This window comes from Microcebus murinus, chromosome 20 (genome assembly GCF_040939455.1).
Source record: "Microcebus murinus isolate Inina chromosome 20, M.murinus_Inina_mat1.0, whole genome shotgun sequence".
NCBI lineage: Eukaryota > Metazoa > Chordata > Mammalia > Primates > Cheirogaleidae > Microcebus > Microcebus murinus.
In genome coordinates, this window is record NC_134123.1 from 11,110,512 (window position 1) to 11,136,856 (window position 26,345).

General features: G+C 40.7%; 2 protein-coding genes across 5 annotated transcripts in view; one reads left to right on the forward strand and one right to left on the reverse strand.

Moving 5' to 3' along the window:
- Nucleotides 1-19,959, reverse strand: part of PSME3IP1 (proteasome activator subunit 3 interacting protein 1) — a 35,474-nt gene extending 15,515 nt beyond the window's left edge. The window contains exons 1-4 of the mRNA XM_075995666.1: nt 19,876-19,959; nt 6,267-6,404; nt 5,424-5,522; nt 4,907-5,029 (exon numbers count right to left, since the gene is read on the reverse strand). Of these exons, the coding sequence (XP_075851781.1) occupies nt 4,907-5,029; nt 5,424-5,522; nt 6,267-6,393 (349 nt within the window). The 5' untranslated portion in view covers nt 6,394-6,404; nt 19,876-19,959. The remainder of the gene's footprint in view (nt 1-4,906; nt 5,030-5,423; nt 5,523-6,266; nt 6,405-19,875) is intronic.
- Nucleotides 19,960-20,163: 204 nt separating this feature from the next.
- The window catches only part of RSPRY1 (ring finger and SPRY domain containing 1), a 45,056-nt gene continuing 38,874 nt past the window's right edge, over nt 20,164-26,345 (forward strand). For 2 of the 4 annotated variants that reach the window (XM_012751431.3, XM_075995661.1), the window contains exon 1: nt 20,241-20,637. The gene's annotated coding sequence lies outside the window, so the exon portion shown is untranslated. Of the gene's footprint in view, nt 20,638-26,345 lie in introns of all 4 variants that reach the window. The other 2 variants (XM_075995662.1, XM_075995663.1) reach the window with 2 other exon arrangements.

Consider the following 26,345-nt stretch of genomic DNA (forward strand, 5'->3'; position numbering starts at 1 on the left):
CAGGAGGATCGCTGTAGCCCAGGAGTTTGAGGCACAGTGAGCTATGATCACACCACTACATTCCAGCCTGAGCAACACAGCAAGACTCTGTCTCTAAAAAATAAATTAATTAAACACTCTCTCAAGGTTATTTTATTGAGAAACCCTGTGCAAATATAACACAAGAAATAAAAGGCTGTTTTAAAAAGCATAACCAGGCCGGGCGCAGTGGCTCACACCTGTAATCCTAGCACTCTGGGAGGCCGAGGCAGGCAGATTGCTTGAGCTCAGGAGTTCGAAACCAGCCTAAGTAAGAGCAAGACCCCGTCTCTACTACAAATAAAAAGAAATTAATTGGCCAACTAATTTTTATATATATATATATATATATATATATATATATATATATATATATAAATAAATGAGCCAGGCATGGTGGCTGCATGCCTGTAGTCCCAGCTACTTGGGAGGCTGAGGCAGAAGGATCGCTTGAGCCCAGGAGTCTGAGGTTGCTGTGAGCTAGGCTGACGCCACGGCACTCACTCTAGCCTGGGCAACAAAGTGAGACTCTGTCTCAAAAAAATAAATAAATACAAAGCATAACCAGTTCCCTTGTAACATCACTTTTACATGTTAGATGCCAACTTCTGGCTCTCAAGGTCTGTCACATTCGCTTGTCATGTCCACCAGCCCCCACCCATTCCTCCGTTTTATGCTCTAACAACTTATTAAACAGAAGTTTTCCGCCACGTTGCAAGTGCTTATTTAAGATGCAGGAGTGCCTTACTGGAACAACAGTGACATCTAGTGCCCAAGAAATCTAAGAAGCATGTATTACTAGCCCAGGAGGTAGGGCATATATTGTCTAGACTGTTTGTCTGTATCTTTGAACAATGGAGAAAACTGGGTATCAGAAATAAGAAAATTCTAATGCTAACTACTCTGCAGGTACTCTGTCTTAAGAAAAAAAAGAAAAACAACAGAGTCTTGCTCTTTTGCCTGGCCTAGAGTGACATGGTAACAGCCTAGCTCACAGCAACCTCAAACTCCTGGGCTCAATCAATCCTACTGCCTCAGCCTCCCGAGTAGCTGGGACTATAGGCATGTGCCACCATGCCCAGCTAATTTTTTCTATATATTTTTAGTTGGCCAATTAATTTCTTTCTATTTTTACTAGAGATGGGGTCTCACTCTTGCTCAGGCTGGTCTCGAACTTCTAACCTCAAGCAATCCTCCCCACTAGGACTCCCAGAATGCTACGATTACAGGTGTGAACCACCACACCTAGCCTAACTCTGTTTCTATGGACACCAGCTACCTTAAAAATTTGCAGTATTCAATGTGGATTATGTATAATGCCCAGTACCATTCTGAGTTTCACCTATTGTTTTTAAGGAAATCATGGAAACAGAAAACATTTTAATACTAATTTAATTGACTGGGTGAGGTGGCTCACGCCTGTAATCCTAGCACTCTTGGGGAGCGAGGCGGGTGGATTGTTTGAGCTCAGTTCGAGACCAGCCTGAGCAAGAGCAAGACCCTGTCTCTACTAAAAATAGAAAGAAATTGGCCAGACAACTAAAAATATATATAGAAAAAATGAGCCGGGCATGGTGGTGCATGCCTGTAGTCCCAGCTACTCGGGAGGCTAAAGCAGGAGGATTGCTTGATCCCAGGAGTTTGAGGTTGCTGTGAGCTAGGCTGATGCCAAGGCACTTTAGCCCTGGCAACACAGTGAGACTGTCTCAAAAAAAAAAAAAAAAAAAAATACTAATTGTTCATTTTCATAAAAAAAAAAATAAAAGAGATTTCATCTACCTAGTAGAGAATGCCAAAAACCATTAGCGTGTTGTGATTTTTACCTATAACTCTATCAATTCTCAAATAAAATTCTCAATATGAAATTTTAAAAGATGAAACAAAAATGGAAAAAAAACAAAACAAAAGCACACATGTATTTATAATACCAGGTCACAGACAAAGCCCAACATTTTACTTTTTATTCTTTCAAAGTGAAGAAAACCCCCAACTTTTTTTGGCGGGGGGTAAGAACGGAGGTGGTGGTAATAATCTTATTTTTGATCTATATCCAAAGCCTAAGTGATTTTTTTGCCACTTAAGCCCCTCCCTGAAAATGCTTTGAAAATGTAAACACACCTTAAAAATCTCAAGGAATTCATTAGATGAGGCATTTAAGAAAAAAAAATCTCAAAGTTTTAAAAAGACAAAATATTGCTAAATACTGGTTTAACGCCAGAGGAAAGAACAAGAGTTCTGTTGTTCACATGGGACAAACCACAGCTTATTTGTATTCAGAAGTATCACATTATAAAATGTATCATATAATCAAGCAAAGCCAAGAACTAGCTTCTGATTTACAGCTTCAATAAACAAATGTCTAATCTTTCAATTCTTATCTCAACATGTTGCTGGCTACTTGCGCATTTGGGATTAGTGCATTTTATAAGTCAGTAAGCTGGAAGGCCTGCTTTTCTTCAGTATTTCTAAACAGAACTTTCCAAGTTCCCAATTAAAGCCAATATCCCTGGAGCCTCTTCAATGTTGTACTGCAATGTTATCAGGCCAGAAAGGTTTCTTTTCCTTGCTACTGCCCTGTTCATTCTTTCCCTTTAATTTAAAACCAAAGGGCATCTCACACTCGCAGCACCACTAGGCAGAATGCTGATTTCCGAGACATTGTATGTCTTACTTGCTAGTCTCATAACATAAAACAAGACATAATTCAAGCCAGTAAGTGTAACCAATGTATTTCCTTAGAGGAAAAAGCTGTGTGTCATTTCATTTCATTGAAAACAATGAAATACACGTATCTGCCCATTTCTACAAACACATAATATTCGGGGGTCATCAGGGTGGGGGAAGGGGGAATTCAGAAGAATCAGTCTCAGTCCTACAGTCGAGATTGAGGTGTAACTTCCCATTAACTCCTATCTTCATGTTGCACCTGAATGCCACTAACAGAATTGGGACTCGAAGCTACCAGTTCAGATCTAAACCAAACCTCAGGGAATCTGTCTACATTTTCTCCCACATAACTCTTTAATGGAACCTACTCCACACTCGCTACAAGAAAATACCAACTAACACATCACCAACCTTAGAGGTGAAGGCTGTTCAATCACACTAGTGAGGTTACTCAACATAAATGTTTGAAAACATCCAAATAAGCTTCCTCATGGGAGGAAACAAGTTAAAGTGGCCTTATTAACATCTCCTATGAATTGTTCATTAATTTATTCACATATTTACTGAGAACCTACCATATGCCAGGAACTAAGAAAATCAGAGGTGACCAAGTCAGATAGTTTGTTCTTATGGAGCTTACTTTACATTCCAGCAATAAGGAGATAATCAAACCAGTAAGCAAATAAACAACGGTGACTTTCAGATAGTGACAAATGCTATTTAAAAATGGTATCACAGACAGCGATGGTGTGGGTACAATTTTAGATGGGTGGCTTAGGGAAGCTCTCTACAAGGGAGAGCTGAGATGAGACCTGAGCCATGAAATGCCAACCCTGTAAAATTTGAGGGTAGAACATTTCAGGCTGAGGAAACAGCAAGCCTGAGGCCTGGAGATGGATTCACAAAGCTTGGTGAGGGGGGACATAAAGAAGGCCAGCAGGCTGGAGTGCAGTCAGCATGAAGAAGAGTGGTTTCAAGATGTAACGGGGCCGGGCATGGTGGCTCACGCTATAATCCTAGCACTCTGGGAGGCCGAGGTGGGAAGATTGTTTGAGCTCAGGAGTTCAAGACCAGCCTGAGCAAGAGCGAGACCCCATCTCTACTATAAATAGAAAGAAATTAGCCAAACAACTAAAAATAGAAAAAATTAGCCTGGCATGGTGGCACATGCCTGTAGTCCCGGCTACTCAGGAGGCTGAGGCAGAGGATTGCTTGAGCCCAGGAGTTTGAGTTTGCTGTGACCCAGGCTGATGCCACAGCACTCCGGCCTAGGCAACAGAGTGAGACTCTGTCTCAAAAAAAAAAAAAAAGATGCAACAGGGACATAGGCTGGCTTAAATCATACAGAGCCTTGCAGGGCCTGATAAAGAATCTAGACTTTAGTCTAAATGCAAAGGGGAACGCACTAGAGTGTTTCAAACAGAAAACTGATAGGATGCCATGTATGTTTTTAAGTTCTTTTTGTTGCTAAAGAACAGATTATCAAGGGAAAGTAGAAACAGAAACGAATTAGATGGTCATAGGAGTCCAGAGCAAAATCTATGATTACTGCAGTGGCAGTATAGACAGCAAGAACTGGAGAGATCTGGAGTACACTTTGGAAGCAGTTTTTAGGCCAGGCACCTGGAGGCATACCACCATCAGTTACTGGAACTGGAAGTCCAGAAAAAGAAGAAACTTTGGGGGAGGGCAGTGTGATGCCAGTGGGGGTGATGTGACATGGAATTGAGAATTTTGATCCAGCCAAGTTACATCTGGGATGTCACTATCAAGACATTCACATGGATCCCAAAAGGCAACACTGAGCCAAAGCAAAGTCATCTTTGTTGCTTTATCAGCCCCTCTATGGGGAAAGACCATGCTGTACCAGTGGGGAAGATTTTACTAAGGACATAGGAAAGTTGCAAACATGTCCTTTTAAAACTCAAGCCAATTTCTCCCCTGGATGAGGTTGATTACACTGTCCATCTGTCTCAGAGACTAATCCCACAGGCAAGTACTGACTATTAGGATTTATGCCTTTAGTTAATCCTAAAGGCTGTGGACTCTTGACTGCAACAGATTCTTGCACACAACACAAACCCCCAAAATCACTGCCAGCTACTCAGAATCCTAGGAATACCAGTGTTTAAAGAGACTTTAGAGATCACTGGGTAGAAAACCCTCTTCTACTGAGCAGGAAACAGACACCTGACAGATTTCTCTCCAAGTACAAAGGATATTCTGTATTCTGTCAGTTCTTTCAGTTCTTCTTCTCTCCGTTGCTTTTCTATTAGTTCCTGCTGCCGAGACACCTCATCAAGGAAGTTGGTCTCATCTTCATCTAAGCCTCTTACCATGTTTTCTGAGGAAATAATTAAACAAGGAACACTTAGCAGGCTAAAGGGGAAAATACGATTTTTCCTTTTCCTTTTTTTAATAAACAGCAGATTCTTCAGGGAATTAGAAGAAAGAACTGGTAAACACCATGGCTTTTGGATAGATAGCATGACACAAAAATCAAGGCATTTTTCCCATTACTAGATATTAGCATAGAATTAAAATGGGTATCTTGAGCCTTAAACAAAAATATTCAATGTGGTCTAGAAGGCAGAAGGCTTCTGTTTTCTACCAAATGAGCATCTGGAGACTAGGTAATCAACACAATTCCATAGTTAGTTAGGAAAAGTGTTGCATGAGGCAAAAGTGCATCAGAAAGACCCTGCAGAGTCCTTGAACTGTATTTTCCCAAAGCTTACTGAATTTGAACTGCTCCTCATACTCCTGCTGCTTCCTGTCTTTCTGTTCCTGCAGCCTTTCATATAGAGACCGAGGGTCATAAACCTCCTCTGGACATTCTGAAAGGAAAAGGAGGGGTAAGAGAGGAGGAGGAGAGATACATACTTTAGAATTTTTTAAATATTATTTTGGAATCAAAAAGGGTTTTGAAGATAAAGTCAAGTCTCTGCATGATCTGAGGGTGAGGCTAACACAAAAATAGGACAAATACCACAGTTACCCTTTGGACCTCAGAGAGGGGCCAGTAGTTCTCAAAGCCAACTGTCAATGTCAAAGAGCCAATGGCCTGAGACAGTTGACCGATTGAGGGGTCAGCTCAAACCCTCCACAATAGCAATGTTCTTGGTTGTTCAGACCATGGATCCACCTATATAAATGGACTATATAGCAGAATCTCCTGGATGGAAGTGTGGTAGACAAGAAAGGGCGAGGATACGAGTATTCTGGCTCTGCTCCCAGCTACAGAGGGCCTTAAACAGGTTACTTCACCCCCCTGAGTCTCAGTTCCTCAACACTAAAGTGTAGACAACTGCTGGGCATGTAGTCCTAGCACTCTGGGAGGACAAGGCAGGAGGACTGCTTGAACTTAGGAGTTTGAGGTTGCTGTGAGCTAGGCTGACCCCATGGCATTCAAGCCCAGGCAACGGAGCGAGACACTGTCTCAAAAAAAAAAAAAACAAATAATAATAATTATAATAATAATGATAAAATAATAAAGTACTGACCAATTAATACCTACTTTGCAGGGTTGTGTTAAGGATTAAAGACACTTATGGTGAATGCCAAACTATAAGCCTATATACCTTGTGGATCTTCAGGTTTTCGAACTTTCTCCCATTCTTCTTGCCTCCTTTTGCGCCGTTCATCTAGTTCTGCCTCAGATACAAACCTCTTTTTGATAACAAGGTTACCATCATCCCCTCCATCCATAATGGAACAATCTACAAAATAAAAAACAAAAAATCATTTCAAGTCAGAACTTCAATTAAGATTCTAAACAGAAACAAGGAGAGTTTCTCTGTTTCACCCAGCAACAGGGTAAAAATTCTCTTCTAACTTTGAACTGAAAAAAACCCTCAAATAGTTAAATATATAAGTCATTGATAAAACATACAATTACATTTTCCCTAATATTTCAGCAGTTTTTATTGGCATCAATGGTATCTACAAAGTTAGCAAGAGGACCTGGAATAATCTCATCACCTGGAGTTCCACAGTCAATCTCACATTGCAGATATTTCTCCGTCCCTCTAATCCAGACAAACTGGCCTCCTGGGCACCCCATCCTTTTCCCAGTTCTCATCCTTCTTTATTTCTGTCTGACATTGTTCCTTCTTGAAATTCCTGTTTCTAGGGCATTACGCTATCTTGATTCACCTGCTCTTGCTTCCAGGTAGATTCAGATGGAGAGTCTCAGGTATTAAGGGAGCCTTAGTGATCGAGTCCAGTCTGTACAGCAGAGAAGGTACACAAACCATGAATGCAGAATGTGCGACTAGAAGAACTTGGATCTCCCAACTTCAAGTTCAACGTACTTTCCAGGATACTAAGCTAACTCCTCCTTTATATTCTTCCAGACCTCCCTCCCTATAAACTCCTTGTCTGTGCCACTTAAGATTCTATCTTTAATCATTTTCTCACTCCCACAATAACGTCAACCACTTTATGCGTATTTTGATGCAGAAGATTCCCAAGTCTATTATTTCTACCTGCACCTTTCCTCAGAGGAGAGGGGAGAAGGAAATAAAGATAGAGAGTATCATTTCTTTTAAACTACACCTCTTTCTGCTTTTCATTGAGGTTTCTTTCCTTTTGAAGAACTGTGGAATTAACCCACTACTCAGACACGTTATGTGTTATTCACAGCAATACGCCCCAACAAGGAGGCACATATTCAACCTAATGTCCATTCCAAAATGATCTCTATAAAGAGAAATAAGTTTCTACTGCTACCACAAAAATAAAGCAGCTAACATTTACGAGGTATTACCACGTACTAGTTTTTGGGTATATTATGTCATTTATATGCACATTGACCCTATGAGAAATATTCTCTCTTTACAGATGAAGTTGAGGTCCAGAGAATTTAAGTCACTTGTCCCAGGTGATACAAGTCGTGAATGGTATAGATGAGACTCAAACTCAAGCCTGACATCAAAAATTCATACTTTTACCAACTTCACCATACTCCTCCCCAGAACCCACTAGATCTTGGTTGAAAACAAGGACATGTCAATTTGAGCTTTCTTCCTAATTCTACTTCCAGTGCTGAGAGAATGTTCATGCAATATTTTTATTTAGTAAAGATGGAAATAGAAGCTGAGATAACCAAAACATTCAGAACAAAAGAATAGTCTCAGCCCAAATACTACTGTTGCTGAGGTTTAGTTCAAAGTAATGAGAGAATTTTGAAAATTACTAGAAAGAAAACTAAATCAACTGACAAAAGCTGTTGCTCCCACCTAAAGCCCACAACCTGGACACTTCTGATTTAGCATCACTCATGTCTCCAGCCACAGGCTTATTACAGAAGCAGAATTATTCAGTCTCTGTGATCATGCCAAAAATTCCTCAAGTTCTGCAGAACAACCTCTCATGAAACAAGAGCCAACAATTTCTTAAATGTCTCTGGCATTTAAGAGAAAATGTGAACTTTGTAGGACTCTAATGGATGGGAGAAACATAACAAAGGCTCACTTTCCCCCTCTCTTGTCCTCTAATAGCTATTTGCTCTCCGTTCTCACCCTGTATTAGCTGTTTGGTTTCTTCCCCTCACCCTACACTACCTGGTAAATAATTCAGAGTGGGACAGGTCCTTTTAGCCCACCTAATATGATACCCTACCTGACATCCGAATCTACCATACACACTCGAATCTACCATACACACCCAGGAAACTGTCAAACAACTCATATATTAAAACTTCAAGATGGACCACTGCACTCCCTTTAACAGCAGGCAATACCCTCTCTGAGCAGATGTGTTTGGATAGTTCCTCTTTAAACTGAAGTGAAATCTGTCTTCCTATAAATTCCACACATAAATTTAATCCACTGGGACTACACAAAAGGAACCAAATCTTTTCTATCAAGACAATGCTTCAGTTGTTTGAAGACAACTCCCATGTTCCTAATTTGTTGCTTTTCTAAGAGATATTCTAGTTGCCTTAATCACAAGATAGAGAAAAATAATAATGTCTCAAAGCTGTGAATTTATCAGATTATATGATTTAAAACCTGGGAAACAAATACTAGAATATAACAATGTTACTGGCATTCCATTAAATGCATCTCTTCATTCTTGTTATACATTTTTGAAAATGAAAATAAAAGGGCCAGGCACAGTGGCTCACACCTGTAATCCCAGCACTTTGGGAGGCTGAAGCAGGAGGACTGAGGGCAGGAGTTCGAGACCAGCCTGAGCAAGAGACCCCGTCTCTACAAAAAATAGAAAAATTAGCCGGGCATGACAACACATGCCCGTTATTCCCAGCTACTCAAGAGTCTGAGGCAGGAGGATTACTTGAGCTCAGGAGTTTGAGGTTGCTGTGAGCTATAATGACGCCACTACACTCTAGCCTAGGGTGACAAAGCGAGACCCTGTCTCAAAAAAAAAAAAAAAAAAAAAAAAACAAAGAAAATATCTATTATAATAATAATAATTAAAAAAACCTCCCAATATGCCAAAATGAAGCCTTTTATATTTCCACCTAAATAAGAACTCAGAAACTCTAATATTTATTCTTATACATGAAAATTAAGAAAGTAAAATCATTTATTTAATTTTCATAGCTTGTTAAGTTTTTGGGAAAAAGAATCTACCTTCATTTAACTTTAACAAAGATACCTGAAATTCAAGGGTCTCCCTTTTACATATTTTCTAGGTATGTATAAACAAGAGATTGCATTTAAAATAGAAATTTTAGAGAACTAAGAACCTTCCTAGCATTTATAAATCACTTTTGGGAAAAGACAAATTTATGGGATTTTAAGAAATTCTTACTCTCTTTTTCATCAATCTTTTCTATTAAGTTTAGAATTCAACTTGTACATAAATGGGCTTAGTCTGTGCTATTTATTACCATCTTTCACACACAGGGACAAAACCAAGAATTACAGTTGGTTAATGAAAATAACAAATAAGGCAAAAGTACATAAAAAAAATTAAAGACAAGGGCTTTAGAATTTGACAGAGAAACTATTTATCAGCTTTCAGTGGGTTGGTTTCCTGAAAACAGCTATATGGTCAAAACTAATGAACTTAGAAAACACTAGTATCAAAATTCTGATTCCCTTGATCCCAAAATAAATAAGCCAAATTAGATGACCACACATCTAATTTTTTTGAGTTTAAAAGGGACTAGCTAACACAAAGACTGCCTTATCCACCTCTTTTTTCAATTTGCATTTTCTTCTGTAGATCCTCATTCCCTGTCACTTCAACCGCTATTGTTCTCTCTTTCCCTCCAATGCTGCCAGGGTCACCCTGGCTAATTAATTTGGTCATCTTTCTACATTAGGAAAGGTCAAAGATAGGGACAGAAAGTGTTGGTGAACATACCCCTTTGAGTATTCTAGATAACATTCAGACTATTTCTTTTCCAGACACATTCAGGTCTTTTCAGTAGTACAGGTAAAGATAAACACTATTGACTCTGAAATCAAGAGACCTTGATTCAAAACCTGGTTTCACCACTTACCAGTTATATGACATTGGGCAAGTCACTTAACTTCTCTGGGCTTTGGTTTCCTCAGCCACAGATTACACTTACTTACTAATGGGATTCAAATAGTACTGCAAGTACTGCACAACATAAAGCTTTTGTGAGGATAAACAAGATAACTCAGGCAAAGCACTTTAGCACAGTGTTTGGCACACGATTAAAAATGCTTTGAAAGGTTTGCTGTTACTACAAGGAACTATGCTAAGCTCTGGACAGGCTATAGGAGAGAAATACTATCTATACTCAAGGAGTGGGGAGGGGGAATAAATCAGTGACATAAATAACCAACCAAAATATTTTTAAGTACAAACTGTGAGAAATCAGGAAACACACACGTTTCACTTTAACAAAGATTATTCCCAAAATTTGTATTAATACATATACATTTCCCTTTTGTGTGGGTCTCTATTTTACTGTTTTACTTTATAAGTAGTTCTGTTAGGGTGGGAACCCGTGGCATCCTTCTAGTTTAAATAAACTCAGAACTGTGCTGAACTCCATGTGTCCAACACTGTGCTAGAGTCTATGAGGTGTATAAAAGAAACAAACTTTAAGACTTAGTACTCTTGCACTAGTTATACCAGATAATAGTGTATATAATAAATTACCAAAGTGAATAAAATAGGTAGACGGCAGTACTAAAGGGGACAAATATGGATCAATCCAGTTTCCCAGGCTGGAAACCTGGACATGTACCTAGAATCCTTTTTCCTCTTCATTTCCTTACACCCCACCAAGTTCTGTTGTGTCTTGCTCACAGTAACCTCTTTTTAATCTATTTTCTTTTCTTCTTCTTCTGTTTTTGTTTGTTTGTTTGTTTGTTTTTAGGAAAAGCATCCCATTCTTTCTAATCCCTTTTCAGGGCTTCATCTTGCATGGACTACAGCAATAGCATTCCATTAGCCTCCCTGTTTCTATTCTAGCCCCTTTCAATCCATCCCCCCCCAGCATCAGCTGAATGATCTTTCTAAAAGGCAACTTTAATATCTACTGCCTCACTTAAAATGTTCCAAAGACTCCCTAGTATCTCTAGGACAGGTTTCCCAACCTCAGTACTACTGACATTCTCTGCCAGATAATTTTATGTTATAGTCTGTCCTGTGCATTGTAAGTGGCCTCTATCCACTAGATGCAATGCCAGTAGCATCCATTCAGCCACACCAGCTGTAAGTAAGTAAGTAAGTACATAAATAAATAAATAAATAGTCTGGAGACACTGCCAAAAGTCCCCCAAGGAACAAAACCTGCCTAGAGGAATGTTCATTTTCATTAGCACAATTCTCCATGACCCTGTCTTACTTCTCCCCCACCTTTCTCAATCTGTCCAAACATACTGCTTGAAAGCTATAATGAACCACTCAGTATACCTTCTCACCTCTATGTGTAGCTTTGCCCAGGCTGTTTCCTCTGCCAGGAATGCCCTACTTCCTCTTCACTCCAAGCAAAATCCTGCCCCACCTTCCCAGAATCAGATTGAAGACCACCTCCCTTAGGAAGCTTTCCAAGACCTCCTAGAGTAGTTGATACAGGCTTCCTTTCCTTGTGTTCCTGCTACAGCCATTCATTAAGTCTACCATAACCCTTATCCATTGTGTTTTATCATTTAGGACTATTCCAACAGCTTTTTATTCACAGTGCTTATTAGCACAGTGTCTGACATATATTAGGTATATAATAAATACTTACTGAATAAACCAACCATGAGAAGTTAAAGAATCTGAGCAGGAAAGAATGCTCTCACAGGATTATTCCTAGGTATTGTTCAATGTATGTTACAGAGAATGGTACCATCAAACAAGTATTTGCTGAAGATTCAATGTCCCATAGGGAATTCTATTCAAATAGCATATGATTTGTTTGTGCAGTAGGAAACAAAGGACCAAAAATTAAATCATTCACTATATTATATAATTGATACCATCTTTCAAGAGTAACTTTTGCTACTTTCCTTTAATTTCAACTGATTAAAAATGCTCACTTATAGTGAGAAATTAGTATGTACCCTACACAGCATTTTTCTTTGAAGTGTCAAATACTCAATGGCTGTTTATTCTGCAATGGGGAGATGATAAGTACCTGCAACTTGCCCACCTGGAAGTGAAGAAGTTAGGAATTTGGACTGTGTTAACTTCTAATTCCTACAGGCTAGGCAAATTTTCACAATTCTCCTATTTTTCCCTTTTGTTTGCTAGAATAATTAAAAACAAAACATAAGACAAACAACCTAGGATTATGGAGCTCTATTGAGATCCACACAGAAATGCAGAGGATTTATATTGGGAATGCTTATTTTGTCCTCACTGTGTTCAATTTTAGACAAAGTAAATGCTGTCAACTTTCCTTTACTCACATAGCTTTTTTTAAAGGTGACTCAAGTTTAATTATCAAACTACACATTACATTATTTTTAAAAGGATTATTTAAGTTTTTCAAATAGTGGATCCATAGAAAACCAAAATCACTTTGTTCAAACTTAACAGTTTCAAGTGGCACAAATAAAGAACACGGTTTTCAAATTTGCCTGACAGCCAAGAAAACAAAGTTCTTATATTTCAAAGCAAAGTAACTGTTAAACACTGCACTACTGTGTTTACGCTGAAGACTGTGGTATTTAATTTCCAAGGTAACAGGACAAAATGGGCTCAGTATTTTATATAGCACACTGTACAATTTTTTAAATACAAAACTTACATTGCTGCTCCCCAAATAATTGCTATCCTTGACTTGAAAAATGACTACATTTAGCTAGTGCCAAGATACAAGTTAATGAGATCTGGTTTCCTATGGAATTGAATTTTGTGATGGCAGACTACTTACATGTTTACATCACTGGCCACCATACCCTCCTAATTCTAAAATTAGAGATTATACACGTCAAAATACACCAGGGGGAATCAGATTTCTGTGTTATAGTGTTCTAAGACTTCACTTTGAGTACCAAAAACAATAGCCCAATGCATTTTCTTTTGTCCATAAATACAGATTACTGCTTTCCAACATTTTTTACCCTGCTATTCAAGTCATATTGTATTTCAAAATGCAGGACAGCAACTAAGAGGAATTTCCCATATGGTTAACTCAACTATATTCCAAATAAAGACTGCTTTCTGGCCAGAAGGCACTTCTACCAAGATACAATCACTTTGTCCAAACTTAAAAGTTTCAAACTGGCACAAATAAAGAACACGGTTTTCAATTTAGATCAAGCCAACTTTTCCTATATTATGAAACTTCTTTAGAGAATGACAACTATTCAGAGCACTCTGTTAGTACTTATTAATAGACAAAAGTAGTCAATCTTCTAACACTGAGGCTTATTTAACATACTCCAGTAGCAGAGGAGACTAAAAGAATCTAAAAGTGAGAATACAGAATAAGCAATTTAATCTACTTTATTATTTTTTTTTATAAACAGCGCCTTGCTCTGTCACCCACGTACAGTGGCGTGATCATAGCTCATTGTAACCTTGAGCTCCTGGGCTCAAGTAATCCTCCGGCCTCAGCTTCCTGAGTAGCTGGGACTACAGGCCTGCACTGCCACACCTGGCTAATTTTTTTTTATTATTTTTTGTAGGGACGATGTCTCATTATGTTGCTCAGGCTGGTCTCCTGGCCTCAAGTGATCTTTCCACCTCCCTACCTCCACACCGTGGCCTTCCAAAGTGTTGGGATTACAGAAGTGAGCCGCCACCACACCAGGCCTTAATCCATATTTAAAATGTTTATCGGCCAGGGCGCCATGGCTCACGCCTATAATCCTAGCACTCTGGGAGGCCGAGGCGGGCAGATTGCTCGAGGTCAGGAGTTCAAAACCAGCCTGAGCAAGAGCGAGACTCCGTCTCTACTATAAATAGAAAGAAATTAATTGGCCAACCAATATATCTAGAAAAAATTAGCCAGGCATGGTGGCGTATGCCTGTGGTCCCAGCTACTCAGGAGGCTGAGGCAGAAGGATCGATTGAGGCCAGGAGTTTGAGGTTGCTGTAAGCTAGGTTGATGCCACGGCACTCACTCTAGCCTGGGCAACAAAGCAAGACTCTGTCTCAAAAACTAATAATAAAAAAATAAAAATAAAATGTTTACCATAAGGAGCAATTTGTAGCAACCTTCTAGGCATCTAAGAAACACACAGTAAATTAAAATATAGGCCTGGTGAGGTGGCTCACACCTGTAATCCTAGCACTCTGGGTGGTGGAGGTGGGAGCATCACTTGAGCTCAGGAGTTTGAGACCAACCAGCCTGAGAAAGAGTGATACCCCACACACACACTAAAAAAGAAAAAATTAGCCAGGCATGGTGCTGCATGCCTGTAGTTTCAGCAACTCCGGAGGCTGAGGCAGGAAGAGCCCAGGAGTGTGAGGTTGCTATGAGCTAGGCTGATGACCGGACAACAGGGCAAGACTCTATCTCAAAAAAAAAAAATAATAATAATAATATATGTGTATCTCCATAGTACAAGAGTAACGTGTCATCATATGTGTGTTTATCTTTGATTCACGTATTCACACTGGAAGAATAAAAATAGAGAACTAATTTAAGTATCGGTTCCCTTAGCTGACCTTCAGTTCCCCAGTTCACATGTACCTCTCGAATACAAACACCTCTCTCAATATGGATGATTCTAACATTAGTTGTACTTTTTACATATTAATGACTCCTAAACGCAAACCAATTACTTCATTTGGGGTTCATAGGAGGTACTTCTCCTATCCTCTCACTCAACAATGAACACAGAAGACTTGGGGTGGGGAGGGGGGGGATTGTTCCAAGCGAGCAACCAATTCTGCAGCTGATTCAATACAATTCTGACACCATGGACCAGGTGATAGCATCAGATCCCACAAGGTGAGGTCTCAATTCCACAAAATTGCCCCCCATTTTAAATACCCATCACAAGCCACAGGCTGTTTCACCTGTGCATCTGACCAACCAGCGAAAATCAAGGTTCCCACAACGCCCTCTTTGAGTTTCATTAATTTGCTAGAGTAGCTCACATAACTCAGAGAAACATTTTACTTACGTTTATCAGTTTGTTATGAAGGATATTATAAAGGATACAGACGAAGAGATGCATAGAGCAAGGCATGTGGGAGGGGGAACGGAGCTTCCAGGCTCTCTATAGGCACACCACCCTTCGGGAACTTCCCCATGTTCCCCTACCAGGAAGCTTTCCAAACCCAGGTTTTTATGGAAGCTCCATTACTCAGACACAGCCAATTAAATCATTGGCCACTGGTGACCTACTCAACCTTCAGCTCCTCTCCTCTCCCCAGAGGTTGTAGTGGGAAACTGAAAGTCCCAACCTTCAAATCCTGCCTGGATCTTTCCAGTGACCAGCCCCCATCCTAAAGTTGGGCAGCCAGCCATCAATCTTCTCATTAGCATACAAAAAGACAAATTAGCACTTTGGAGATTCCGAGGATTTTAGGAGTTGAGTGCTAGCAGACTGGAAAAAAGACCAAATATATATTTCACAAGATCACACTGGCCATGTTGTAATTTTGCAATGCTTGTATTCCTACATCCAAAGTGATGCCTCCATAAGAGATTTTCAAGGGTAGCTTTGAGTATGCACTATTTTGCCATCTGGGCTGGCTTTAGAACCTAGCCCACACACCAAATAATACTCCATCCGCCCTCTCCTCAACCTTATATAACTCCACTCTAAAAGCAAATTTAAAAAAATAATAGTAAATAAGGTATTAGCTTTACATTCTGCTGTGAAATAAAAAAAAAATAAGGAATAAAAAAAGGTAGCTGGTGTGCTGGTGGGCGCCTGTAATCCCTACCACTCAGGAGTTGGACGGTGTGACAGAGAATTGCTCAGGCACAGGAGTTCGAGGTTAGCCTGGGCAACATGGCAAGGCTCACATGTCTTTAAAAAAAGTTTGGTTTTTGTTTTTTTGGTTTTTTTTTGAGACAGAGTCTCACTTTGTTGCCCAGGCTAGAGTGAGTGCCATGGCATCAGCCTAGCTCACTGCAACCTCAGACTCCTGGGCTCAAGCGATCCTCCTGCCTCAGCCTCCCAAGTAGCTGGGACTACAGGCATGCACCACCATGTCCGGCTAATTTTTTTCTATATATATTAGTTAGCCAATTAATTTCTTTCTATTTATAGTAGAGACGGGGGTCTCGCTCTTGCTCAGGCTGGTTTCGAACTCCTGACCTCCAGCAATCCGCCCGCCTCGGCCTACCAGAGTAAAAAAAGGTTTTGCATTACACTATACGAGGCCAACTAATTCAGTTTTGGGAGTTTGGGAAGCAAATCTTTATAGAGAACCTTCTTGTGCAAGGTACAGTGCTATGTACAAAACAGGCAAGTGAGGAACTTGCATTTATTCAGTAAAAGAGAGAAGGTTGGTGAAATAACAGGAAAATATCTAATCCCGCAATTTCCTAAAAACACCTGAAGATCAATCATGAGCTCTCCCTACACAATGCTTACCCAGGCCCGCAGGCACCCCTCAGAATTCCGTTTTCCCACACATCTGAAAGGAACCAAACAGACAGGGAGGAAATGTAAATCTTTCTCTTTACATTCACCAGCACAGGGCCTTTAGAATCTGTCAGTGTAGCCTCAAGGTGTTCCGGAGAAGCCACGGGACAGACAGCAGGGGAGCTAACTCAAGGCCTCACTATCAGTCCCAAAACCATATCTTAGGGGCAAAATCACACCCCTGGAATAAGCCTGACTACATTTCAGAGATAACCAAGTCTCTAGAAGCAAAGAAAAAGGAAGACAGATGGACAACCTGACACCGCACAGCTGCCAGCTAATTACTCCACAGCTGCTTCAGTTTCAACAGACAATAATCACTTTTTCCTTTCTCTTTGTCCCCATAAAATCAGCAAGCCACTTCACCTCACTGCTGGTACCCCCTTCTCTTTCTGAGGCCACGCAAGCTCCCCTCCCTCTTCCACTCTCTCTCTCTCTCCTTCTAAAAGATAAAATAAACTTTTTACTTTTACATATTGCACTCTCTGCATGAGAAGTCTTTTTCCACCCGAGCCATAAGCACCTACTAGGCTTTCCACCCTAATAGTTGGCACATGAGCAATTTAAGGAAAAGCAGGTAAAATGCCATAAGGGGAGTAGATGCTAAGCACTAAGGAGTTCAGAAAAGACTAGAATAAAGCATCAGGGAAGCTTAATGTTGATGGAGGCTGTGAAAAATGGTAGAAATTTTAGGTATATGAAGACAAATCATCTTTAACAGGGCCAAAAGTCACACAAATTTCACATTCCAAAAACCAGAATAAAGAGAGCTTTCATTTCTGGCAGTAGTGGGCTAAGTAATTGAGACCAATCAATCTTCCATCTCTATACTAAAAAAGCTAGAAACTTTAAAAAAATAATAATAATTCTTAACAAAATAAAGCTAACAAGATAGTAAAGAATTTGGACAAAATCTAGGAGAAGGTGAAAACCAGAAATTAAGCCCAATATTAAAAGTGGACTTTATTATACTGAGGATGTCTCTGACTAAAAGCTACAGTTTAGTGCCTTTATGAGGCAACAGAAACAAATCAAAGCCAGGAACCCACCCATAATATGGAGTCTGAACCATCTCCTTCCCCTTTGCATCTTAATCTGGTACCACAAAGAAATACACCCTCAAGGTAAAGGTGAACTGGGAAGTAAAACAGCAGGAATGATGGACAACAGAAACAGACCCCAGGGAAACTCAGAAAGGGGAATTAAACATAGAGATTATAAAACAACTATGCTTACCACATTTAAAGAAATAAAAATCAAGCCTCAAAATTAATAGCAGAGAATAAGAAACTGTAAAACAATGGTAGAAACCAAATAGAACTTCAGGAACTAAAAAAATACAATAACTAAATTTAAGATTTCAGTGGATGAGTTTAATAAGAAATTGGCAATAACTGACAATTAATGAAGCAATTATCCAAAATATAGAAAAACAGAGTAAAGAGACATAGAGAACAGTAAAAAGGTTTGTTAAAGCAGTAAAGAAGAGCAAATGGGGCAGAAGCAATATGTGAATATAAAATGGTTACAGAACTAATGAAAGACACTACTCCACAGATTAAAGAAGCCTAATAAATACCAAATTGCATACATCAGAGTGAAAATGCAGAAAACCAACAACAAAGACCAAAGAATCTTAAAAACACCTTCTATAATAGAGTGAAAGATCATATTTAAGAATGAAGACAAAGTATGTTCAAAAGATAATTGTGAACACATTGAAATTGCTTAACTTAACTGCCACAAAGGCATAATTACACTATGACTGGGCCTACTGCTGAACTGTACACTTAAATTACTTCATTTACTAGATATGTGGTTTTCTATTTCTGAAACAGCAGCTTGACTCTAACCAAATAGAAAGATTCTTGGAAGGTGAAAGTGAGGAGTGATAATCAGCTAAATGGTCTTGAGAATTCTTCCTTTCTTACAACCATAAAGAATTTTCCCATAGGGTAAAGGCATTAAGACTTCAGCTGAGAAAGATATTCTGGCAGCCTCTGCTTTCAGATTCTTACAAATTGTTCACAGCCCATCTTAGATTCTATCTTAAAGACCATAAAAACTGCCTTTATCTCAGCTCAATTTCTTGCATCAAAAAGTAGTCTGCACACTGATTCCTTTCAAGGATTTCAGAAGGGTGCCCTCTAAACCGTTTTATGGTGTCCCCATGGAAACATCAATAAACCAAACTGAAGAATGACAAATCTTATCTCACAGTTGTTCCCAAGAGGTACTGGGAATTCTGGTCACCAAGCAAGCACTTGGCTTCCTGGGTCCCACTCCTGACCTAACCAGTTGGACTACCTGAGGGTGGGGGGTCCGAGAATCTGTATTTTAAAACGGTCCCAGGAAATCTGGTTTTCCACTGACGTTTAAGAACTGCAGCTATGAACGAATAGATCTCCCCTTTTCCTCTGTGTGCACTGACATTCACAGGGGCAACCAACTCTCAAACAAGACGTTTCCAGTTTCGGTCTTAGTTCCTTAAGTTTTCTGCAAAACGGGCCAGCTGGCTTGTTTTCTATTAGAAGAAAATGCTCTTGGCACAGCAACTGGTACATAGCATATAATAAATGTGTTCTCTATCCTGCACTTACATTTTGGGATCCAACCATTTCCAACCAGGAGTTCCCACATCTCGTGAGTAGCCTGAGCTATTCCAAGACCTCTGGAACAGATCCGGCTCCTCACTTGAGGTCTGAGTGTTCCCACCTGGCAGAAAAGTGGAGAAAACCGACAGAGGCCTGGCAGTCCTGGGCCCACTTGAAAAGGTGGGAGGAAGCTTCTCCCCACGACCAAGATGCTTTCCCATGGGCTCTCTCGGCTCCCCCCAGGCTGGGCCCCGCAAGACCCAGGCTCTGGCGACTCAAGACACTGGGTGCGTGCATAGACTAAGAACAGGCCTGTCCCTAACCCTAACATCAGCCGCGGCTCCCCATCTCTTCAGCGAAGAAGCTGGAGCCCAGGTTTCGCCGCCAGGCCAGGACCCAGGCCTCACTCACCTACCAGCGCGCGGGAGGCGAGATTCCCTCACCTCGGCGGCGCCCGCCCCAAACCGCCAGCGCAAAGCCGACCGTTCTTAGAAAAAAAAAAAAAGAAAGAAAGAAAGGATGGGGGTAAAAAAGAAAAGAAAGAAAATAGCCTTTGCTTTTGTATTCCTTTTGACCCTTCAGGGCTTCCTCTTCCTCACCGCCACAGCAAAGTTCCGCCCCGCTTCCGGCGGCGAAACCCAATCCGCAGGTCTCTTCCTCCCCGGGAGCTCGATGGAAATCCGGTGCCCGGAAAGGAAGCCGGGGAGACTTGATTGGGCCATTCACACCTCGGCAAGGCGATTGGCCAGCTCACGCCTGGGGGGCGGGCTGGGCCGTATGATCACGTGACACAATCCCTGATGGATGATTGGCTATTCATCGGAGGGCTTGCCACCGAGGAAGGGGCGTTTCCTAGGGGACTGAGGGAGGGCCAGGGCGGTACGAAGCGGGGGTGGGCCCTGCGCGTAATGGTAGCGCTGTGGCCTCGCGTCCATCTTTACCGCTCTCTTGGACCTGTCACAAAGGAGTCGTGCCGCCGCCGCCGCCCCCTCCCTCCGGTGGGCCTGGGATCTAGAGAAAGTCAGTGCCGCAGCCCTACCACACTGCTCTGGGAAGTCCCCTTGGGCACGCGGAGCGGGAGGGAGTCCGCGGGCTGGGGACGACTGTGAGGGAGGGCAACAGCCGCTTGAGCCCGGGGCGGGCAGACCGGACTGGGGCCGGAGCGGGCTCTGAGAAAGGGCCCAGGAGAGGGGTGGCGTTGGGCAGAGCCTGGGAAACAGCCAGGAGGTTCTCCACCTAGGCCCGCGCTTAGGGCGTCTGAAGAGGTTCCAGGAGGAGGGTGTTCCCCCTTTGGGGGGTTCTTCACCGGAGGAGGTTCTTACGGGTCGCCCTTCGGAGGAGGCTGCAGCTAACGGGGCCAGGTGAGAGGCAGGTGTCTCCTGGGGAGGCTCCTGGTATTGAGGGTTGCTCTTCATGGGTGGCTGGGGCAGAAAGGGTAGATGAGAGAACGCTTCCTTTTGTGGAGTTTGCGGTTTAGGTGGCTCGGGTGCGAGGCAGACCTCCCCCGTGAGACTTAGAAACGCCCTGTGGTCGAGAGAGAGGGGCTAGAAGTGAGAGCCAGAGCTAGCGGATTCTCCTACTACGGAGGCCAGAGCTGAAAAGTGGGTAAGGATCTTGGGGAGAGGGAGTTTCTGGGTGATTATGGGAAGACACCCCCATCCAAAGGAAAGTCCGAGTGGGGACTACTGGGAGGGAAACGGGAATGGCAGGAGCTTTTCCTTCTCTCTGGAGACCAACCAGGTGTCCCAGACACAGGATTCAGCTACTTCTGGGCTTGGTGCCTGGGGAGTGTGGGGGGAGTCCATCCCACAACACCCCCTGCGTGACTCCAAATTAGGCATTTGTCCTTGCCTGCTGCCTCACTTTCCTTGTCTTTGAGGAGGGAGACCAAGACCGAGATGGTCAGGAGAGACTCTGAGGTCCTATATTGTATAGCTCTCTGAGTGAGGTTGCTCCCTCTGGAATGTTGTACTTTGAACTTTTAAGGGTCTGAAGTGTCTGTTATGGACTGGGTAGAGTCCCGCAGTTTCTCAGGGCCCTCACCTACCATCTGTTTGTGCTTAGTGAAGTGACTTAACCTCCTTAAGTCTCTTCTGTAAAAAAAAAAAAAAGAAAAGAAAAGAAGAACCAACGTAGCGTGTGAAAGTACAAACTGCAAGCTGTGTGACAGTTAGGTGCTGTGATTCTACCACCAAATGGGTTGCTGTTGAGGAATAAAAGTGAAGGCACTTTCTAAACTGTAAAGTGGTATGTAGATGTAAGGGGTTAGCATTAATACAGTTCTTGCCTATCCCCTATGGAGTGCTGGGAGCCATATTGTACTGCAAGCTTCAAGGTTCTCAGCTTCTTAGGTCATATTATATACTCTAAACCTATGATTTCAAACCCTGCTTAGATGAGGTGGATGGGTTTTCAGTTTTTGCTCCTAGAGTTTTAATTTGCTTTGAACTTCCAATGGTCCTGGCAAGAGTTAGCACTATAATATCTTTTCCTTCAGGAATTTTTTTCCCTGACAGCTGAAATTTTCCTCCAAGCAATTTGATCTCAATATTGTAAACCTTTTCACCCTTTTTCCAAGCTATATATATTCATGGCGTTTGGATGTCTACAGGTAGCGAATTTCATGCTTCTTCCCTCAGTGTGACTTGTAAAGAGACTGCCTTTTTTCCTCCATGAATAGTAGGCCTTGTTGTGGTAGCCCCAGACTATATATGAGGCACATTGGAGATTGCTTTTAAATTTCTCTTCCATGGTGGTTCTTTCTATTTTTGACCTTATGTACCGTTTGCATTTCCTGGGATGACATCTTGCTTTGTTGATCCCTCTGTGATATTATTAATGTAAGATACTTGTTTCCATGTGTGACATATCACTAATGTTTGGTTGGTGGCATTTATTAGAGCTTCTTTTCCAGATATTAGGTAATTTATTTGTGATTTGTGCAGTAGTTTTTTTTTTTTAAGATGGTCTGAATTTCTTATTTTTCTAATCTTATATTCCATGAGTCTTTTTTAAAAAATCACTATGGTGATTTTTGTAAGTTCTCTGATTTCCCAGGTTACTTGTTGTCCTGACCTACTGCTTAATGTCTTTCTGTGTCCTGCTTTTTTGCTTTTTTTTTTTTTTATACAAGCTTTTCATTGTTTCTGTACTTAATGATTATTTTTAAAGTTGATTATAGGAAGCGTTCCAGCATACTCTATGTGGACTTCTTCTGCTTTGTCAACAGAATATCTTTTTGTTTAGCAAGTATCAAGGGGAAATAAAAACTTAGCATTTTGTATAATAGTGTGTTATTCTATAGTGAATAGGGAGAAAAAGCTACTAATCTGAGGTATGTTTTGGCAAGAGTTATTGTTTTTGTTTTTTTGAGTCAGAGTCTCACTCTGTTGCACTGGCTAAAGTGCCATGGCGTCAGTCTAGCTCACAGCAACCTCAAACTCCTGGGCTCAAGCAATCCTCCTGCCTCAGCCTCCTGAGTAGCTGAGACTACAGGCATGTGCCACCATGCCCGGCTAATTTTTTCTATGTATTTTTATTTGGCCAATTAATTTCTTTCTATTTTTAGTAGAGACAGGGTCTCACTCTTGCTCAGGCTGGTTTCAACTCCTGACCTTGAGCGATCCTCCCCACTGGGCCTCCCAGAGTGCTAGGATTACAGGTGTGAGCCACCACACCTGGCCTTGGCAAGAGTTTAACCAAAAAAAAATTGTGTGTTCCTGAAGTTCATTTACAACAGTCTGTTTCTTCTCAGGAGCTTAATTCAGTCTATCAAAAATTGTATGTACTTTCCCTAATAATGAACTAATATGTTATAATAAAGTGGGAAATCCCTTTGCATCCTTTAAAATGCAACTTTATTTGATACTCTAATAATCTGTATAGTTTGGAGAAAATATTAGGAATTCTTGAGAATGGTAATTACTGTTATACTACTTTAAATTGGAAATTTATTTCTGTATTTTGTAGTGGGATTCTTATAAAGTAGGATGTGATAGTCACAGTATTGCAAAGTCAATATACCACAAATGGGAAACAATGGAACCAGTAATCTATTTCAGAAGAGTTATTTGGGGATAGTAAACCATGGATTTAGCTTCTCTTCAAGCTTTTGGCATTTTCAAGGCATTTGTAATTGAATTTGGGTAGTTTTCCCCTGGTATTCAGATTAGAAAATTGAAAAACAGAATGGTCAGGAAGTAGTAAATGCCAAAACTTGGGTCACAACTTTTAGAAGGAAACTTTTACAACTTTTATAAGTGCAAATAATATTTTTCCCTTTGGATTATCTATTTAATAAGTCAGCTTTTGAAATAGTTTTCTTGCCAACCTCTATCACTAGAAAAAAACATGTAAATCTGTTCTTTCCAAAAAGGGAGTGGTTGCTGGTTAAATATGTAAAAGCAGTAATTATAGATAAATGATAAATACATAAGGCTAAATCAGGTAAATAATGGTGGGCTCTTAGAGAATATTCCCCTTTGTTGCTGAACTTCTGAAACTGATAATACTTTTGAATACTGAGAATACTTTTGAAATAGCAAGGAAACTCCTTAAGTTTGTTAAGGAAAGAACCTTGCACATAGCCTTCTTATTGCTTGAAATTACAGTTTGCAGGCATAATTTCATGGGTTCTATACACCTCAAATAGAAGGTTTGTAATACCTTACTCAGCATGTATATTATTACCTCATAGTTTAATGTATCAGTGTTAGTTTTTTCTTACCCCCTACCTCCTGAAAAATTGTTTTCTCTCCTGTGTTCCCTTAATGAAGTGATTCTCAAAATATGGTTCCTACTCTCTCCCTCCTCATGGGAAATGCAGCTCCTTTTTTTAGTTCTTACTGCTTCATACTTGTTCATACTTCCATAGGCCTAAGGGTTACTTATTAATAATGTACAAAGTGAATTAGTAAGGATTACTAAAACATGTTATTCATAACCTAAAACTAGAACCATGTTAGAGTTTACTGTGGTCTCTAATACCTTTTTCTCCCAGGAATTCTGTCCTGGAAAACTTGGCACCATTGCAAAGATTCTCACATGTCATATGCAGAATAGGGATTCCCACAGTATTCAGGAAGGGTGCTGAGTTTGGGGTGCAAATGATTTTTGAGTTTTCATTGTGATTCTTTTTGTTTTTTGATTAGAATTACTATTATTTATTTATTTATTTATTTTTTGAGATAGAGTCTCACTTTGTTGCCCAGGCTAGAGTGAGTGCCGTGGCGTCAGGCTGGCTCACAGCAACCTCAATCTCCGGGGCTCAGCGATCCTCCTGCCTCAGCCTCCCAAGTAGCTGGGACTACAGGCACGCGCCACCATGCCTGGCTAATTTTTTGTACATATATTTTAGTTGGTCAATTAATTTATTTCTATTTTTTTTTTTTTGGTAGAGACGGGGTCTCGCTCAGGCTGGTTTCGAACTCCTGACCTTGAGCAATACGCCCACCTCGGCCTCCCAGAGTGCTGGGATTACAGGCATGAGCCACCACGCCCGGCTAGAATTACTATTTAGCTTCATCTTTATCATTTTTTTTTATGGGCTTTTGGTTAACCTTTCACTGCGCAAGTAGGGATATTTGTACCAACAATATTTTGGCTTATAATTTAAGACATGAACGTATCACAATGCGAATATAAGTCCTCTGTTCCCCTTTTGCTATTGCTGATCTGTAAAGTCACCTAAAAACTTGCTCAGACAGATACTTCATTGTTACCAGGTTCCTTATCCACTGGAAAACTCACAGAGAGAGAGGCCGTCTTCTAGTGGACCTGATGTTTTATCTGTGAGCTTGGGGCAGGGAGCTAAATTTGTTCCTAACCTGGGCTCCCTTTGCCAAGAGCATGAGGAACCTTTTTTTCATCTTTCCTCCATACCTGTCATATAAGCATTGGGTATATATTACTGAAAAGTATTGTCTCCGTTTTTCAAACTTTTGGAAATTCTATTTTTATAGACTTTAGAATAAATTCATTTACAATATTTATTCTCTACCTATTAAGTTCTAATAGGTATCCAAATAAGTAGGCAAGGGAGTGTTTTTAGACACCATTTGAAGTAGATGTTACTAAGGAAGGTGTTACTATTCATGCTGTTCACATATTTACTTATTAGCAAAGAGTTTTCTATAACAGAAAAATCCTTTTCCGTCAGATTTGTGTGTATTTGAATAACTTGGCTATATGATTCCTGTTATTTGGCCTCCTTGGGAGGAAAAAATCCCAAATAGAATAGAATACTACATTTGTTTTTCTCCTCTGTCCTGAAGCTGTCATTAGCAATTACCTCAATTTTTCCTTAGTGTTTCCTTTTGGGTCCAAGGCAAATTTTTCAATCATTGAGTCTTCAGGCAGAGATTATTTACTTCTTCTTTTTTTACTACTATTGCTTCTGGAAGTTCCTTACTCTATCCCAGGCCTAAATTTTACTTTTTAATACATTCTTTGAATGCTAAAAGGATTTGTCCTTTCCCCTTTGTACTGTTTCAGGTCAGGAATGTATTCTGTAATTCTTGCTGGCATATGGCTATCTAGAGATGCCACTGCTACTAGGTTAAAAAGCTCTCAACATTTTAGGGGAAGTTTTTTTCCAGATACTCTTTTCCTAACAGTTCACCCAGAAAAATTATCTACTTTTAAAAGTGTACTTTCTTAAAGATCCTCAGTGCATAAGAGAAGTATCAGAATCATCCAGTGCTTTTCCCAAAATGCTTAAAGGTTACAATCCAGGGGATAATTGTACCGTGAGACTTAAACCTCAAGTCCCCACTGCCACTGCAGATAGATAGTTTTGGACACCTCGTTGATATGTAAAAACACCTTATCAAGGCTACCTTTCCTTCTGGGGGAAAAGTGAAATTCCAACCAAATGCTTTACAATCTTCTCCCTTCTCTCTCCTCCCCCAACAAAATACCAGATGCTTTAGAGTTTAGAGATAGAAACACTTTTGTTAAAACATCTTTAGGTAGGGCCTGGCGTGGTGGCTCACGGCTGTAATCCTAGCTCTCTGGGAGGCCGAGGCGGGTGGATTGCTCGAGGTCAGGAGTTCAAAACCAGCCTGAGCAA